Source organism: Neophocaena asiaeorientalis, unplaced genomic scaffold (assembly GCF_003031525.2).
Source record: "Neophocaena asiaeorientalis asiaeorientalis breed wild unplaced genomic scaffold, Neophocaena_asiaeorientalis_V1.1 scaffold363, whole genome shotgun sequence".
Lineage (NCBI taxonomy): Eukaryota > Metazoa > Chordata > Mammalia > Artiodactyla > Phocoenidae > Neophocaena > Neophocaena asiaeorientalis.
This window is the reverse complement of record NW_020172006.1, coordinates 1,093,616-1,107,653: the sequence shown is the minus strand read 5'-3', so window position 1 is coordinate 1,107,653 and position 14,038 is coordinate 1,093,616. Positions and strand designations below refer to the sequence as shown.

Here is a 14,038-nt window from a genome sequence, read left to right as displayed (position 1 = left end):
CACGCGTGAGATCGGAGAGGGGGCTGCAGAGTGGATGCTGAGAAAGCCAATGAGGCAAGCCTGGGATGGATTGGGTGGAATGGGCCGAAAAGCATTGGGGAGGGCGGGGTGGAGACGCAAAGATGAAAAGTATCCCTCTCGGCCCTGGAAAGCCCAGTGTCAGCAGCGCTGATATGGTTTGGGTAAGAGGTTGCCCGAATGGGTAAATGCCTGTGGCTGCACAGAACACCTTTCTTTCCTTGTGACTAGAAGTAAAGAGCCCATCCCATGAACTCTGCGTCACATATATGGGTTCATTCAATTCACACCCTGTGAAGACGGCACCATATCTCTTTACAGTTGAGGAACCTGAGGCTCAGAGAAGTAAAGTGACTTGCCTAAAGCCACCCAGGATTCCTTACTCCAAAGAGCCCGCTTTTTTTCCCTGCACTGCACGGAGGTAGAGGTTTAATCTGTAGTGAATGGCAGGGAACAGACGAAAGTGTCCATGTGCTGCCCTTAACAGGTTGTGTGACAGGACCATCTTCCTCAACCCTTCTCAGTGCCAACCTAAGGCAACCCTCCTATGCTTATTATTAGGATGAAATGAGGTGATGGGTTTGAAAGCCATTTGTTTATAAATTATCCTTGTTGTGAGGAACAGGAAGACCATAAGGAAGAGTGGTCAAAATGAGGTGCTTGGGCCTGAGGAAAACCACAAGGTGAAGCTTGAGGGTGAGCCAAGAGGATGAAGGAAAATTCTGGAAGAGGGTGGGGGATGGTGATAGTTATTGGAAGTCTGCACCAGATGAAAGAATGCTTTGCTGTGCAAGCCAGGTCAGGTGGCTTCCCTTCTCCAGCCCACTTTTCCCAGTTGGCCAACTCCTTTAGGGGTCCATGTGTGTCACCTGAGTCTGGGAAGCACCTTTTCTCTCTGTGGTGTGGGCATAATGGAGCAGCCTGTGAGCGTCTTAGAGATATGAACTGGGCAAAACAGGGCTAAAGATACAGCTCTTGGGTGTTGGGGGAGGCCAGGAAGGGTGGTGCCCCCAGACAGTACCCAGGGCTGTGAGCCAGAGTCTTTATCTGGTGGGCTATGTAAGGTGGGGAAGACGGCTCCAGTTTATTGGGAGACACATTACTCACTTGAAGTGTTGTCATCCTTGAAATTTACCCAGCTATGCTCTGTCCATCCCCTACACACTATATTTACTTCCATGTAATTACCTGGGTCTTGCCCTGTGCCTCAGATTCCAAATTAAAACTTCAAGAGACTATTTCAAAATAAAAAGTTTTAAAAATTCAGGAGAGATTGGTAAACCTCCCTATTGGTAGATGAGAGTCTGGGACTAGGAAAATGGATCTGACTAAATGGGAGGAGTTGTCCCCCTTCCCCTGCCTGCCTACTTCTTGGGGTACAGAGAGGGGAGATCCCTGTCCTAACAGGGTGGCCAGGCGCCCATTTACTTAACGAAAGTGGGCCTTGGTAAGGAGTGAGAATAAAATGCTCTGGCGATGCAAAGAAGGGAAGAATGAATTGCAGCTGAGGGGCCTGGCAGATGACTGGCATTTTCTTTGCAGTGCAGGCAGAGGGATAGCAGATGCCAAACTGCAGAGACAGGAGAGGGCCTGGCATGGTCTATAAAGTAGGGATAATAATAAGCACCTTTATCTATGAGATTAACATGCATAAAGTGCATAGCACAATAGTAACTGCTCAATAAATGTCAGCCATTTTTATTACTGCTATTGTTGTTGTTATGATCACCATCATATGCCCAAGAATTGGTCTAGGGCCACACGGCTAATTAAGGGGCAGAGCCTGATTCAAACGTAGGCCCAGGTGATGCCAAAGCCCATGCACTTTCCTCTCCCCACAAAGCCCCTACAGTTCTTTCTACCCATCCACATCTTTGAGGGCCAGAAGTGGCCCTCTTTGTTAACATTCTGGGTAAGCCATGACAGGAGTTTCTTTTCTGCTGTAAGTAGCAGAGACTCTGGGTTCAGAAGAAAGCAGGGGAAACAAGTCCTAAACAGCCATCTTCTCCCAGCCTGGATCTCGGCATGGAGACAGGCAGGCTTAGTGTTGTGGTTTCTGTGGGGGGTTTAGTCTATGTAGAAAGACCACTCGGATTTAAATTCTAACCCCTCCACCAACTGCGGGCTACTTCAGCTAAGCCCTGCTTGGCTTCCTCCAGAGCGCTGAGACGTCAGGAGAAGATCATGAGATGCTGATGCTTCTTAGCAGTAGTAACAACATCTAATATTCATGGAATCTGGCTATTTACTGGGGCCGGGCACATTGACTGGAACTTTATATCTACAGTCCCAGGAGGCAAGTGTTCTTTTCTTGCCCCTTCCTTCAAAATAAAAATATTTGTAGAATTTTCAAGCCTACAGACAAGCTTAAAGAATAGCCTTTCACCCAGATGCACCGATTCACATTGCCGATTTCGCTTTTACACACACACAATTTTTGCTAAGCTATTGAAAAGTTATAGGCATCTCCACACTTGGCCCCTAAATTCTTCAGCATGTATCTCCTAATTATAACATTCTGCAACATAACCATAACACCGTTATACCTAAGAAAATTAGCAAAACTCAATATTGTCTAATAAACAGTTGAGATTCAAATTTCTCCAACTGCCAAAAAAATCTCATGTATTTTTTTAATCAGATACAGTCAAGATTCATTCATTGCATTTAATTATATCTCTTTAAGCAACTCATTTAATCTAGATAGAGCCCCTCTACCTGTTTAAACTTATTTTATAAATAATTGGGTTCAGTTTGGTTTTTTGTTTTTGTTTTTTCTGGCAATGTTGTGTACTTGCTGAATCACATTAGGAGGCATATGATACCAGAGTCCTACTATCCGTGAATGCTGTTTGATTATTGGATAAGGTAACAGCCTGATCTCTCTATAAAAGGGTAAGTTTTTCCCTCTTGTAACCAACAAGTAGTCTGTAGAGTGATTCTTTGAAACTGTCGGAATTGTGTCCAGGATAACCTTTCACTCCACATCTGTTGATGATCCTTTCCAGAATAGCAACATTGAGGGTTGCAAAATGGTAATTTGCTAATTATGTCATTCTTTATATACTTATTAGCTGGTATTCTTTGTTACAGAATAACTTTTTCTCTCTCTCTGTGTGTGTGTGTGTGTTTGTCTTTCTCATTCCCTCTCCTGTCCCTCTCTTTTTTCTTTTTGGAGTAACATAGACTCATGATTATTTTTTTTAACTCAATGTGTTATAACCTATTATCATCATTAATCTTTTTGGTGTTCAAATTATCCCAAATTTGGCCAATGAGAGTCCCTTCAGGTCTGCTCCTGTGTTTTGGTTTTTGTTTTGTTTTGCGGGGGGGGGGAGATACAATTGACATATAACATTGTATTCATTTTAGGTATAAACATGATTTGATATGTGTATATATTGCAAAATGGTCACCACACATAGTTACAAAATTTTTTTTTCTTGTGATGAGAACGTTTAAAATCTGCAGATCTGCATTCTTTTGACTTCACCTCAGTAATCTTTGATTTCTTCTTTGCTGTCTGGAAAGAGATGTTCCAGGCTCACCTTAAACTTTTCCTGTCAAAGTGCTGGAAGTACTGGAATCATCAGTTCCTCCAGGAAGCCCTGGTTTCTTTTTGTAGGAGACAACGTTTAAAAAACAAGATCTGAAAAAAAAAAAAAAAAACAAGATCTGGGGTCAGGTGTGCTCATTGCTACTCGGGTATCGTTGCTAGGCTCTTGAGCAGAGCTAAGAAATGATGGATGGATGGATAGATAGATAGATAATTATCAATGCCTTGTAGATTCATTGTTAAAACAATTGGTCCTCACTGTGTAAAAGGAGTAGATTGCATGTAAAATAGCTTCATTATGGAAGCTCAGTGAGCAGTATTGTAGGGAATTGCACAGAAAGAGCCCTTGCCTGTGCTAAGGCTCTGTGAGTGTATGGGCTGTTGGCTAGGACCTATGTGTCTGGGTTCAGTCTCTTGCTCAGGACCCGGGTTAGAGAAGATCCCAGGCTGCCTCCAAAGGACTGGTCCTCTGAGTAGTGTCCAGACCTGGAACCTCCCAGAGGCTGTGACTCAGAGGTCAAGAATGGACACAAAGCCCTGGGCCAGGGACTCATCTTCCTTGGTTTGTGAAATAAAGATAATGTGATCTGTCCTGCCTGCATCCCAGAGTTGTTGTAAGGATCAATATATATTTATTTTTTTTAATTACTAATCAGTCTTTTCAACACATTTATTACAAAATTCCTTCCCCTTTTCATTGTCTTAATACCATAGTTCATTGCCTTATAGTCTGATTTCCTACATAAAACTAAGATATATTATGCTTTTTCAAATATTCTTTCAGGTTATCACTCACCAATTTTTCCAAAATAAGATTTTAATCTTTTTTTTTAACCTTTTGAAAAAATACTTTTGGGAGTTGGACTAGGATAGCATAACAACTGTAATTAATTTTAGAAGAACAACTTTAAGATATTCCCTCTCAGAATCATCACAGGTCTCTCTTTACTCAAATCCTGTTTATGCTTCTTAATAAAATGCCATAGCTTTGTTTCTGAAGGGGGCACAGGCTTTGAAGAGAGACCTCACTTGGAATTCTAGCTCTCCTACCTCTAGCTGTGTGATCTTAAGCAGCTGTCTTCACCATTCTGTGCTTCAGTTTTATAATCCAGAAAATTGGGACGATAATCGTACCTACCTCACAGCCTCGGTGTGGTGTTGTTATGAGATAATCTACAGGAAAATGACTCACATAGCTCGGGACATGTCCTCAGTGCTCAGGAAATGTTGATTCTCTGTGCACTGGTCTCATGTAGGTCAGGATCAAATTGAGGGGCAGGTTTGAGAGCACCTGGTAAGAGGTAGGAGGGGACAAGTGACGAACCTCTCCAAGGGGTTTGGCTGCTGAATTCCCAAGGAAGTCATTCAGAGCATGGCAGTCAGACAGGCCTGGGCTTGAATCCTGACTCTGCCACTGCTTTCTTTGGGCAAGTTACCTACCTCTTAGGGCCTCAGGTTCTCATTTGTTAAGTAAGATAATATGTTCCTCAAAGGAATGTTACGAGGATTAAATGAGTTAATGTGTATAACGCACCTAGCACAGGTAGGGTACACAGTAAGTCCTCACCGGGCAATAGCTGTGTCCCTCGTGAGGCCTGCGGGAATGGAGACATAGTTTTAAAGTAAGACTCTCTAGAGCAACGTCTTGACTGCCCTTTCTTATGGGACACCTACTCTCAAAGCATTATATTTCCTTTGTTACAATTAGAGGTTGCAACTGGGTGATTTTTCAGGCCCCAGACTGGGATTGGCCCTTCACATGGTACCAGGCTGGGCCTTAAGATTCACCACCCCTCGTCTTGGCCACAGACCCATTTCAGGGAGGAGAGAATTTCCAGCCAACTCCGAAGTTCCCGGGCCCCCTGGCCTTCCCTGCCCAGTCAGATGGTCTGAAGATCCGCATGGCATAATTTCCTGGTTTTCTCAGAGAGGGAAATAGGCTGATCTTTTTCTTGGTTCTTTTCAAGTAGAGAGGCAGACTTGGAAAGTCTCTTGCTTAAGAAAAATTCTTTGTTCAGACACAGTGGTAGGGTTTCTTTTATCTCCTACTTCGTGGTTCAGTTTGCATTCTCATTCATCTTTTCTAATCTGGCTTTTAAAAAGCCTGGCTTTTTGTGTTTTGCTGCTTTGTCATTACGCATCATGAGTTGGTATTACAATAGAAGGGTACAGACCTCTAGTGGACTTGTGGTGTGTCAGCTATGGAGGGGCTCCAGGCCATCCAGGATCCTGTCCCCATATCCTCAGATGTGAGTGGGCAGAGTCCCAGGCCAGCCACGAACTAGCTGCCGAAAGACCTAACCCCAGCCTGATCTGGACAGAGAATAAGGGAGTATGCATCTCCCACTCACGCTGGGACCTCAAGGTGGGGAGGGGAAACTATCAGAGGTGTTGGATCCACTGACCTGGATTCAGATCGCAGCTCCTCCAGTGACTAGCTCTGTAACCTTGAGCAGTCTCTTAACCTTTCTGAGCCTCAGTTTCCTTCTCTGTAAAATAGAGATAATAGAATCTCTCTCACAGGGTGCTTGTGAGACATCAAATGAGGTAATGCATGTACAGAATCAGCACAAGAGTATCATCCTCTGTACTTTTCTATATATTTTTATTAAAAATAAATAAAATGCTACCATGTGTCAGGCGAAGCATTATAAAAGCAGGTGTTGTGCTCAGCAGGTGGTAGCTAGTATCTTGTCAGGCAAGCCGCATAGCAGTATTTTAAAAGTCTACTTAAGGGATTCTCACACTTGCTGAAGCTATTAAACAGCCTTTTGTTGCTATTACAACTCTCAGCAACCTGTGCAGTGGGAAGGGACTGAGCTTTCCACTGGCTGGCTGTGTGTCCTGGGCAAGTCCTCAGTCTGATCTGAGTCTCTGTTTCCTGTCTGCCAAACAGAATGATGCCTGTTTTGTAGGATTGCTATATGAATTAAAAGGGCTGATGGGTGTAAAGGCCTCGGATGTAGTGGAATGCTCAGTGCATGTTCATTCCTTCCTCTCTCAGCCCCTGCCCCAGAGTACCCCCCGCACCTACTATGTGCTAGGCAGTGAATATGCAGGGACACTGCTCTCACAGAGGTCACAAACTAGGCAGTGGTTTTCACAAACAATTTTGATCACAACCCACAGTATGAAGGTACACTCTATATCACAATCCAGTTCCTCTTCCTTTCTCTGTCTCTCTCTCTCTCACACACACACAAAGGAAACAAAAGTTTCACAACACTATATACGTAAAACTGATCATAACCCAGTGTATTGTATTGTCCGTGACACAGTCAGTCTTGATTTTTTTCCCAGTTTATGAAGGCATAATGTATGTGCAGTAAAAGTCACCCTTTTTAGGTATACAGTTATATGAATTTTTATAATCTTTATACAGTCATTTGTCTCCCAGCACATCAAGATATAGAATATTTCCATCCAAAATATTCCTTCGTGCCTGTTTGTAGCCAGTCTTACCCCTAGCCTCTCCAGTCACTGATCTGATTTGTCTCTCTAGTTTTGTCTTTTCCAGAAGGTTGTATAAATAAAATCATATGCCATGTAACCTTCTGAGGCGGGCCACTTTCACTTAATAGAATGCTTTTGAGATTCTTCTGTGTTGTAGTGTGTGTCGGTAGCTAGTTCCTTTATATTGCTGAGTCATATTCCATTGTATGGATGTACCACAATTTGTTTATCATTTACGTTTTAGTTTCTGGGATTGGGCAATTCCAAGTAAAGCTGCTATAATCATTCACACATGGGTTTTTGCATGGACACGTGTCTTCATTTCTCTGGGATAAATATCTAGGAGTAGGATTGATGGGTCATATGGTAACTGGATGCCAAAAACTGTTTTCTACTGTGGTTGCACCATTTTGCATTCTCACTGGCAATGTATAAGAATTTCCATTGCTCTACGTACTTATCAGCATTTGGTATTGTCACATTTTTCATTTGAGCCATTGTAATAGGTATACTGTGGTTTTAATTTTCATGTCCCTAATGACCAAGGATACCAAGCATCTTTTCATGTGATTATTTGTCATCTATATATCTTCTCAGTGAAGGTGCTTGTTCAGATCTTTTGCCCACTTTTTAGTTGGGTTGTTTATTTTCTTACTGAGTTTTGAGAGTTCTTTATATAATCTGGTTAACAATCATGTATCAGATAGGTGTTTTGCAAATATTTTCTTGCAGTTTGTGTCTCATTTTCATTTTTTAAAAAAATAATTTATTTTTGGCTGCGTTGGGTCTTCGTTGCTGCGCGCGGCGAGTGGGGGCAACTCTTCGTTGCGGTGCGTGGGCGTCTCATTGCGGTGGCTTCTCTTGTTGCGGAGCACCGGCTCTAGAGCACAGGCTCAGTAGTTGTGGCTCGTGGGCTCTAGAGCGCAGGCTCAGTAGTTGTGGTGCATGGGCTTAGTTGCTCCACGGCATGTGGGATCTTCCCGGACCAGGGCTTGAACCCATGTCCCCTGAATGGGCAGGTGGATTCTCAACCACTGCGCCACAAGGGAAGCCCTCATTTTCATTTTTTTTAACAGTGTCTTTCGAAGAGGAGAAGTTTTTCATTTGGATGAAGTCTAGTTTATTAAATTTTCTATGATTTGTGCCTCTTAGGTCCTATCCAAGAAATCCTTGCCTAACAGAAAGTCACAGATTTTCTCCTAGAAGTCTTATAGTTTTAAAAAGATTTTACATTTAGGTCTGTGATCCATTTTGAGTTAATTTTCATATATGTTACAAGATATGAGTTGAGGATATCCAGTGATCTTCATCTTGAGAAAGCCAGGGAGGAGGGCCATATGCAAAGCAGATCATTACATGATGGAATGGTGGGCTGTGCAAGGGACCAGAAACCCCAAGAGGAGAGCTGGGAAGGTGGAGATCTGGGGACTGCCTTATCGAGGCAGTGACTCATAGGCTGGGCCTTACAGGTTGACTGCAGAGATGGTGGAGAAAGTGAAGAAGGGTGGTACGAGGAAAGCAAAGGCAGGGAAGGTGAGGATGGATGCGGAGGTGTCAGGAGTCCTGGAGCATAGAGTGTGGGGAGAGGCAGGATTAGAGGTAAGATTGGATGAGCAGGGTGGTTAGAGCAGGCAGTACTATGTCAGGAAGATCGGCCTGCAAACTAAAATGGAAGGTGGACAGAAAGGCGGAAGGGAGCCAAGTGAGGATGTTGGGGGATCGGGGATGAGGCCTGAGCTCCAGGAGTTGCCATAGGGACAGGTCCAAGGGGACAGTTGAGAAAAATGTCAGGATGCGGAGTCAGGGCTGCCTCCCAGGCTCAGGCAGACGGGCGGCTAAGAAGAGTCAACAGCAGGTTCTGGGGAAGAGGAGTTCTGTGCGAGGCTTCTGGTACCCATAGAAAATTCAGGTGGAGGTGTCCAAGAGGCAGCTGGGTACACAGGGGGGCTGGAGCTCCGTGGCCAAACCCTCCTGCCACATTCATGAAGCTTCTCAGCCCCACCAGGTGCCAGTTCCTACCCCCCTGTGTCACTGTGGATTTGCCATGGTGGACACCGTGGCACTGTGACTAGGAAATAGGGGCTTGAAGGGCTGAGTTCTCTGACTCCTGGGTCTGGGGAGAATACCACAGGGAGCACCCTCGTCTGGGGTCAGGAGACCTGCCTTCTAACCAGCCTCCGCCCTGACTGACAGCAGCTCCTGGTGCTACCCTGGACAAATGATCAGGAGCCTCACTGCAGGGGCTCAGGGGCAGGAAGGCAGGTGCTCTGCTGCTTTTGCAAGCAGGAAAATAGGAGTCTGGGTGCCCGTCCGAGGGCCCCCAGGTACGCCCTCTGGCTCCTCATTGTCGTCCCTACCCCTGTGCTTTGAGCTCTTCAGAACTAATGTGCTTCGGAGATACGGGGTCTGCAGCCCATGGAACTGTCAGGAAAGACAGCCCAGCCTAAGCCTGCTCTTTCCATGGAGCTGAGCCACTTCACAGAGCCTGGGCCTTAAATCAAACAGGAAAAGAGACTGGAAACTAGGTCCGGCTCCTGCCTGGACCCCCTGGAGACAAAATTGGCCAGACTCAGGCCCCGGGCCAAGCATCCACCTCAGCTGCAGGTCTCAGCACAGCCACCCCCGCTTCCTCGGAGCCCTCCCCCACCCCCTCTCTGTTGGACACCCCCTCCAACACTGTCTCACAGCCCATCTGCTCCAGGCTTCTGCTGATGATTTTGTAACTTCATCATGGGCTTGTTTCCCTTCAGACACTGCAGATGGTTAATGTCTCTCTGCGATATCAAAGTGCCCCATTACACAGGGAAAGAACTACAAAGGGCCCTCCCCACAGAGAGTTGGGTGGGACAGCCGAGCATCTTCCACACCCAGCATGGCCTCCACCCTCTGAAGTAAGGGGGTCTCAGTGCAGTCGGCCTCCTCAGAAGGCAGGGGTGGGGTGAGAACTGCCCTGGCCCGTTTGCAACCCCTGCTGGGTGACTTTCGGGAAGTCCCCCTCTTGGACCTCTGTTTTCCCATCTGGACAGTAAACATGACAGAATTAATTCCAGACCTACTCCCACATCTCTTGGTACATCTCCTGTCCTTCCTTCCTTCCTTCCTTCCTTGCTTCCTTCCTTCCTTCCTTCCTTCCTCCCTCCCTCCCTCCCTCCCTTCCTCCCTTCCTCCCTTCCTCCCTTCCTCCCTTCCTCCCTCCCTTCCTCCCTTCCTTCCATCCTTTTCTTTTTTTCTTTCTTTCTTTCATTGTTGAGGTAGAGTTGATTTACAATATTAGTTTCAGGTTTACAGCACAGAAATTCAAAATTTTTATAGATTATACACCATTTAAAGTTACTATAAAATATTAGCGATATTCCCTGTGCTGTAATTGGTACATTTCTCTTGTTACTGTACCCTCACTGTCTCTTGCTGTGGTCTCCTCTGCCAGCCTGGGCTCTTCTCAAGGGCAGCAGTGGGGCTGATTCCTCCCTGTGCCCTCCACACCCAACATTAGAGGAAGATTGCTGAATTCATTGCACAGGTTGGCTCCTGAGAAAGTATCGTGTTGGAAGCCAAGAAGGTACATCCCCTGATTTCTAGAACCTTCAAGAAAAGTTAGAAACCAAGACTTTAGGTTGAAGGAGACACCAGCCCTAGACACTAGAGGCTGTGAGATCAGTGGGGGAATAGTGGGGGAGGTTTGTTAAGGAGTGGAGTGGGTAAAGAGCCTTCAGGAAGGGCGCTTGGTTGCAGAGTCCCACATTTGCACTGACCTCAAAGCAAGTTTCAGAGGAGGCTGGGGTGCCATCATGGTAGAAAAGGGCAGGCCATCAGGAGCCAAGAGCATCTTCATGGCAAGGCAAGTTGTCATGGGAGGATGAGAATCCAGAAAGGAGTGTCCAGAGGGTTGAGTGACCCATTGTGGGCCTGGTAGATAGATGGAAGTGGTACTGATCACAGCCATTTGTTGTGAATTCTTTTAGATGGAAAAAATAATTAAATAAGAAGGCAACATCGGTACAGCAGAAGGAGCACGGGGCTTGAAGTCCTAAATCTCAGAACATCTGTTAAGTATCTACAGTGGACCAGTCTTTGGCTAATAAGCATGAATACATTTTTCTCTCTCATATAAAGGAACCTGGGCTTGAATCCTGGCAGAACCCTTCACCGGTCTGAATGACCGGTGAATGAATCCTGACACAGTTTCCCTATCTGCACAGTGGGGATGATTGATGATATTGTCTATGTCAAAGGATAGTATGTAAGCAAATGTACGTAAGAGCAGCTAGCATAGCATTCAGTCCAGGCACATTATCTTTCTTTCCTTAGACCAGTGGTTCTCTGTCCTAACTGAACATTTAGAATCAGCTTTTAAAAAATACCAATGCTGAGGCCACATTCCAGGCCAGTTAAAACAATCTCTGGAGGGTGGAACCCAGGCTTTGTTTTATCTTTTCATTTCTTTCTTTCTTTTTTTTTTTTTAAACTCCCTAGTGAACCTAATATGCTTTAGACGGTGTGGCAATTATTACCCATCCATTTGTTCATCAAGTATTAATTCGTTTCAACTCCAAGGACCTACAATAAGAAGTTGAGAACTGTGACTACCCAGGTGTTATGGACCGAATGATTGTGTGCCCCAAAATTATATGTTGAAATCCCAACCTCCAATGTGATGGCGTGAGGAGGTGGGGCCTTTGGAAGATTAGGTCATGAGGGTGGAGCCCTCATGAACAAGATTACTGCCCTTATAAAAGAGATTCCAGAGAGCTCTCTTACCCCTTCTGCCATATTAGGACACAGCAAGAAGACATCCCTCATCAGACATCAGATCTGCCCCTACCTTGATCCTCAACTTCCCAGCTTCCAGAACTGTGAGAAATAAATGTTTGTTACTCAAGCCACCCAGTCTATAGTATTCTGTTATACCAGCCCCAACAAACTAAGATATCAGATATAGTTGGGTAATGGTCATTTCTTACTTACCTCTCTCTGTAGGACTACTTCCCAGCACCCCAGCCTCCTGCCATGTCTGACCCCATCACACTGAATGTCGGGGGGAAGCTCTATACAACCTCACTGGCAACCTTGACCAGCTTCCCTGACTCCATGCTGGGCGCCATGTTCAGCGGGAAGATGCCCACCAAGAGGGACAGCCAGGGCCACTGCTTCATTGACCGTGACGGCAAAGTGTTCCGCTACATCCTCAACTTCCTGCGAACCTCCCACCTGGACTTGCCCGAGGACTTCCAGGAGATGGGCCTGCTCCGCAGGGAGGCTGACTTCTACCAGGTGCAGCCCCTGATTGAGGCCCTGCAGGAGAAGGAGGTGGAGCTGTCCAAGGCCGAGAAGAATGCCATGCTCAACATCACGCTGAACCAGCGTGTGCAGACGGTCCACTTCACTGTGCGTGAGGCACCCCAGATCTACAGCCTGTCCTCTTCCAGCATGGAGGTCTTCAACGCCAACATCTTCAGCACCTCTTGCCTCTTCCTCAAGCTTCTCGGCTCCAAGCTCTTCTACTGCTCCAATGGCAACCTATCCTCCATCACCAGCCATTTGCAAGACCCCAACCACCTGACTCTGGACTGGGTGGCCAATGTGGAGGGCCTGCCTGAGGAGGAGTACACCAAGCAGAACCTCAAGAGGCTCTGGGTGGTGCCAGCCAACAAGCAGATCAACAGCTTCCAGGTCTTCATGGAGGAGGTGCTGAAAATCGCGCTGAGTGACGGCTTCTGCATCGATTCTTCTCACCCACACGCTGTGGATTTTATGAACAATAAGATTATTCGATTAATACGGTACAGGTAAAAGGACCCCGGCAACATTGGAGGGGGGCTTCCTAAAGCCAAGATCTTGGAGAGTGTCTCGCCAGTGGTGTGAGGCAGGCCACTATACTAACCTGCATTAATCGTGTAGCAGGACTTGATTTCCCCCGTGATGCAGTCCACCTGTAGGAATCCATGTGTCCTCTTGACACAGCCACCTTTTTCCTTGCTACTTTGAGCTGGGGATGGGCAGTTTGCTCTAAGTGAAGAGTCTGCCAACATGTCCTAAAGGAGGCCACAGGAGGACTTTTTGGCTAGACAAAGGAACAGCAGTTTTTTCTTGGGTCCAGCTCTCTCTGTACCATTAGGCAGTGCCTCACTTAGCCATCTGTAAACAGAGCCTCTGGTGGAAGGGATGGGGTGAGAATAAGAGGCTCCCTCTAGTTTCCCAGGACATGAAGTACCCAGAGATTCCCATCCTGCCTGCCCCTCCGTCCCTGGGATGTGGCCAGAACCTTGGACTTGCTTGGCTGGCTTGGAAATGAAGTGGGTAGTGAGGGTGGGATTTGAGCCTGGCATGGCCTGGAGGAATTAGCCTCCAGGCAGCGTTCAGAAGATGGGGATATCCCTCTTGACTGGGCCAAATCTAGGCCTTTGGGGATTTCCGGCTTCAGAAATAAGCTGCTGTCCCTGCGAAGATCTGAAAGTATCTGGAGCCAGTGCAACGAAAGGCGCTTCATCATGTGGCCTGATACCTGACTTTTGTAATCCTTTCCCCAAGAAGTTGAAGTCTCATTGAAACAGATCATTTAAAAATATATTATGGACTCTCAGGGTTGGAAAATGATTCAGCAGTTGCTCAGTCCTCCCGCACCCCCAGAACACCCCAGCACCTTTGCGGCTGAGGGCTTCTCCCCAGTACCTTCAGGAGATCAACTATCCCTGCTTGCATACCCTCAGTGACAGGAAGCTGGTCATCCCCAAGGCCAGCCCCTGCCATAGTTGGCTGTTAGAAAGTCCTTCCTTACATTGAGCCGAAACCTGTCCTTCCACAACCATTTTCTGGTCCTGGTAGACCTTCCTTCTCACCCAAATGTGTATTTTCTCTTTCAGAATAGTCACTTTGAGAGGCCAGATCCCTATTTTGAAAATATTATTACTCGATATTAGGATTCCCCTTGGGATTTGTCTTCGGAACCAAGGTTAGCCCCTTTCATTCCCTGTAAGTCATCCCCATTTTGTCGTGCCTTCGCTTCATTTGTGA

At 46.2% G+C, this 14,038-nt stretch overlaps 1 protein-coding gene across 2 annotated transcripts in view; it reads left to right on the top strand.

Moving 5' to 3' along the window:
• KCTD21 (potassium channel tetramerization domain containing 21) overlaps positions 1 to 13,618 on the top strand; it is a 14,108-nt gene extending 490 nt beyond the window's left edge. Inside the window, exons 1-2 of one of the 2 annotated variants that reach the window (XM_024749578.1) lie at positions 2,839 to 2,913; positions 12,005 to 13,618. In XM_024749578.1, the coding sequence (XP_024605346.1) occupies positions 12,035 to 12,817 (783 nt within the window). In that variant the 5' untranslated portion in view covers positions 2,839 to 2,913; positions 12,005 to 12,034 and the 3' untranslated portion in view covers positions 12,818 to 13,618. Of the gene's footprint in view, positions 1 to 2,838; positions 2,914 to 12,004 lie in introns of those variants that run through there. The other variant, XM_024749577.1, reaches the window with a different exon arrangement.
• Positions 13,619 to 14,038: the final 420 nt, after the last annotated feature.